This window comes from Phocoena phocoena, chromosome 15 (assembly GCF_963924675.1).
Source record: "Phocoena phocoena chromosome 15, mPhoPho1.1, whole genome shotgun sequence".
In the NCBI taxonomy this organism is placed as follows: domain Eukaryota; kingdom Metazoa; phylum Chordata; class Mammalia; order Artiodactyla; family Phocoenidae; genus Phocoena; species Phocoena phocoena.
In genome coordinates, this window is record NC_089233.1 from 16,704,506 (window position 1) to 16,708,742 (window position 4,237).

General features: G+C 64.1%; 1 protein-coding gene across 1 annotated transcript; it reads right to left on the reverse strand.

The window, feature by feature from the left end:
- Positions 1 to 480: 480 nt before the first annotated feature.
- On the reverse strand, positions 481 to 3,924 carry SBK1 (SH3 domain binding kinase 1). The gene is made up of 3 exons (XM_065893602.1): positions 3,699 to 3,924; positions 2,056 to 2,258; positions 481 to 1,314 (listed from the first exon to the last, which is right to left on the reverse strand). The coding sequence occupies exons 1-3, from the start codon at positions 3,922 to 3,924 to the stop codon at positions 481 to 483; spliced, it is 1,263 nt and encodes a 420-aa protein (XP_065749674.1).
- Between the last annotated feature and the right edge of the window lie 313 nt (positions 3,925 to 4,237).

A 4,237-nucleotide genomic window follows, 5' to 3' on the forward strand; every position in this document is an offset into this window, starting at 1 on the left:
TCCCAGGAAAGGGGCAGGTGGCCGCTGAGCGACGCCCCCGCCCTCAGCTCATCTCCCTGCTCCCAGCCAGTGCCCAGGGGCCCTAAGGCCCTTCTCTGCCCCAGCACTTCAGCCCCTTTTCGTGCCCAGGGTGGGGGTGGGGGCGGGGAGGCCGGGAGGGCAGGACCGGGGGTGGGCCTGCAGGATCTGCCAGGGGGTGCAAAGGGCCGGGAGCAACTAGTCAGGGTTCCAGGGTTCAGGGAGGTGTGGGAAGTCTGCCGGCAAGCTCCCTTGCTCCTGGTGTCAGGGGGCCTCTGAATCCTCGGGCCTGGGGAGCTTGGCTCCTTTAGGTGGCGATCTCACCAGCCCGCCGCGGGCCGGGCGTCTACCACTACTCCCTTCTGCCGCCGCGGGGGGCTGGCCGGTTCGGCCCAGGGCGTCTTCCCGCGCCCCGGCCTGGCTGCTGCACGGCGCCCCGGGCCCGAGGGCGGCGGGGGCGGCTCAGACGCAGATCTCGATGGCCGTGGCCAGCACCACCTGCCCTTTGCTCTTGTCTGGGCGGCCGTCGGTCCTGCCGGGGGGCCCCGGGGGAGCCAGGCCGGGCTCGGGCACGGGGACCGGCACGGGGACGGGCGCAGGCCCGGGCCCGGGCCCAACGGCGGGGGCCGCGGGCCGGGAGCCGCTGCCGCTCTCGGTCAGCACCGTCCGCTTGAGCGGCCCGGGCGCCTCGAGGCGCAGCGGCCCCGCGGCCGGCGGGCGGTCCCCGGCGGGCTTGCGCGCACGGTGCGAGGGCCGGCGCCGCAGCTCGGACGTGAGCTCGTGCTTGAGGAAGCGGAAGACCTCCTTGGCCGGCCCGCGGCGCTCGGGCTCCAGGGCCAGGAGCCGCTGGAACATGCGCAGCGCCGGCTCGGTGAAGCGGCGCCACTGCGACGGCAGCCCCGGCAGGCGGCCCCGCTGCCAGCGCACGAACTCCTCGAAGAAGGCGTCGGCGCCCGAGGCCGCCTCCCACGGGAAGTTGCCGGTGAGCACGCAGAAGATGAGCACGCCGAAGGCCCACACGTCCACACCCGTGTCCACCGCGAAGCCGTCGGCGCGGCCCGCCTGGCACACCTCGGGCGCCGTGTACGGGATGGTGCCGCTGACCCGCTTCACGCGGCAGCCCACGCGGCGCGTCATGCCGAAGTCGGCCAGCTTCACGCGGCGGCACTCGCGGTCGAACAGCAGCACGTTCTCGGGCTTGATGTCGCGGTGCACCAGCTGCCGGCCGTGCATGAAGTCCAGCGCCAGGCCCAGCTGCTGCACACAGCGCTTCACCGTGTCCTCAGGGAGCCCCACCTGCGGCCGGCCAGACGGGAGAGCCGATCAGGGGCGCCGGGCGGCCACAACCCGGTCCTCTCCTTCCCGTCCCCGCCACCGCTCGCCTGACCTCCCTCCGGGTCCCTTTCCTGGGCAGACCCGGTGCCAACCACCCTCCCTCATCCCAGGCTCCCTCCCTGGCCCCGTGGCTTCCCACTGTCCTCACCTTCCCCGCATTTCCCGCAACAACTGTCCAGAGCGCCTACACTGCGCCAGGTGCTTTGCTAAGCGACCTATCCCGCACGACGCAACTCCGCAGCACACGGTACATGCCCGTTTCCCTTGCACCGAGGCCTTGTCACTTACCCAGTGAGCGGCAGAGCAGTTTCACCCTGGCCGACTGCAAAACCAGGTGCCTGGAGTCCCCCCGGGCACTCTCCCCACTCCAGGGCACCTCCTCTGGTGGCCCTGCCACCTCCCCTCTTGGGTCCCCACCTGTTGCTATGCAACTGCAGAGGAGGGGGCTGCTGGACTTCATCCCATCACCCTGGCTGCTCCTCATCTCAGTGCATCATCTGGCTGACTGTGGAGTGTCTGTTTCCCCCTCTAGGACCAGAGCAGGACGTCTTGTTTGCTGTGTATCCCCAGCCCTCCGAACAGTGACTGACATACCGTAGGGGCCTAATAAACGATTAAGTCAGGAGGCGCCCGACTCCTCCTCGACTCTCACTCCGGAGACCCAGAAGACAGTCTCCCCTTCCTCAGCCACCACCCATGTACCTGAGGAGGAATGATGTCAAACAGGTCCCCGGCAGGTGCGTACTCCTGAGCAAAGACGTAGCAGTCCTCGGTCTCAAACACTACGTCGAAGACCTTGATAATGAAGGGGCTGGAGGAGAGGCTGTTGGTGATGCTCACCTCCCGCAGGAAGTTTTTCAGCTTAGTTTTGCTCTTGTTCACAAACTTCAGTGCCATCTTTGTGCCTGGCCAGGTGACAGTGACAGTGGTGAAGACCCCTCTCCCTGTACCCCTGCACCTCACACACCCGTGCCTGTCTGCACAGCCTGCCCCAGCCACAGTGCACGATGATGGCCTCAGCAGGTGTGACTCTCCTCATCTCACAGGTAGGAGACTGAGGCCCAGAGAGGGGAAGGAACTTGTCAAAGGCCATGCAGCAAGTCAGGGGTCAGCCTGGGTCCTCCATGCCCAGCCTGAAGCCCTTGATGAGGAGGGCCTGTTGCTTCCTCCACCCTCTCATTTTCCTCCTGACGTACTGTGTACCTATTTATCTGTCTGTCTCGCCCACCTAGAAGGCTGCTCCCTGAGTACAGGGAACCTTTGTCTTGTCTGCTTCTGTATCTCCAGTGCCGACAGAACAGTCTGATGCATAGTAGGTACTCAACAGATGTTTCTTAAATGGATGAATAAATAAGAAGGCACTAGACACGGAGAGATGAGGACCTGCAAGGCGCACGTCCCTGACTCTGAGCTTGAGCAGGCATCTGTAGCCACCTGGGTACATAGCTGTGTGACACACGTGTATGTCCACAGAGCACTTACACATCACAGGTCTGCCTTCTGCACTTCATGTGCACAGCTCACTCTTCATTAGGACCCTCTCAGCTGGACATTAATGCTACCTTATTTTACAAAGGAGGAAACCTAGGCACAGAGAGGTTAAGTCACTTGCCCAAGGTCACACAGCAAGCAAGTAGCAAAGCTCAGGTGACCCCATGTCCAGTACTCCTCCTGTTGTCCCTGTCTCCTCTGTGTGCAGCTGTGGGCGCTCATGCAGCCCCTGTTCCTGACTGGCTGTGTGGGCACTGCTGTGAGCCTACACTGTGGGCAAGGCATCAAGTTCAGGGGTTAAGCAAGAAGGCCCTGGAGCTGATTACTGGGGTCTCATCCTAGCTCACACCCTCTGTAGCTGCACGACCTTGGCTGAGTGACTGAATCTCTCTGGGTCTCAGAGTCCTCAGTGACCTGAGAAATGGAGACGGCCACACTGACCTCACAGGGCCCTCTCCTACCCGTTGTAAGCATGGTGCCCTGTTCCCAAGGACCCCCCTCAGCTCGGTCTACCTCCCTGGGGGCTGCTATCACCGATATGCTGGTGACTCCCCAGACACCACCGCCAGCCCTGACCTCTCCCCTGACTCCAGATGTCCCCAGGCGCATCCCCTTGGCTGTCCCAAAGGCACTCTGGATGGCCCCAAAGCAGCCCACCCTCCAGTCTGGGCACTCTGCCCAGAGATTGCTCCCTTGTCCCATCTGCCTGGTCCCCTCCTCCCTGGGCCACTTCAGGCCACATTCTCTCCACGTGGACCACTGACTCTGCCTCCTGCTGCCCTCCTGGCCCCTACAGAGAGCCCCAGCCAAGTCCCCACTCCTGTCTTAGAGCTGGCCACCCTGCAGACACTCACCTGTGCCCTTGTAGGCTACCAGGTCAACCTTCCCATAGGTGCCCTTGCCCAGCTCCCGGACGAGTTCGTAGTGCTTGGTGACGTCGCTTGCGGCCAGCGTGCGGAGGGTCAGCGCTTGCATGTCTTCAGTGAGGAGGGGCACGCCTGCACCCAGCCCAGGGGCGGTCCCTGGCCCACAGCAGGGCAGGGAGTGGGGCGGCTCGGGCTCTGGGCAGCCCACGCTCATCTTCTCCCTGGTGTGTGGCATAGAGTGTGACATCAAGCCAGGGCCTACTCCTCCCTCCCCGGGGCCCAGGTTCCCCAGGGCTGGGTCCGAAGCCAGGCCGAAGATGACCACGAGGGGGCAACAGGCATCTTTGCTGCATCACCTTTCCCCCAAAGCTTCAGGGCCAGGCCTGAGCCAGCACTCCCCAGAGACACAGCCACTGCCTCCCAGCCCCCACTTGGGTACCGCTGGCCTGTCTCGTGCTATCATCCAGACACTGTGCCAGGCAAGGCACACGTTTTTATGTCACACAAAGACACGCCACATACTGAGT

Coding starts and splice junctions, on each gene's coding strand:
- SBK1 (XM_065893602.1), bottom strand. CDS start 3,924: ATGAGCGTGGGCTGCCCAGAGCCCGAGCCGCCCCACTCCCTGCCCTGC. Junction 2,259..3,698: donor GGTAGCCTACAAGGGCACAG/GTGAGTGTCTGC, acceptor TCACCTGGCCAG/GCACAAAGATGGCACTGAAG. Junction 1,315..2,055: donor TTGACATCATTCCTCCTCAG/GTACATGGGTGG, acceptor GGCCGGCCGCAG/GTGGGGCTCCCTGAGGACAC.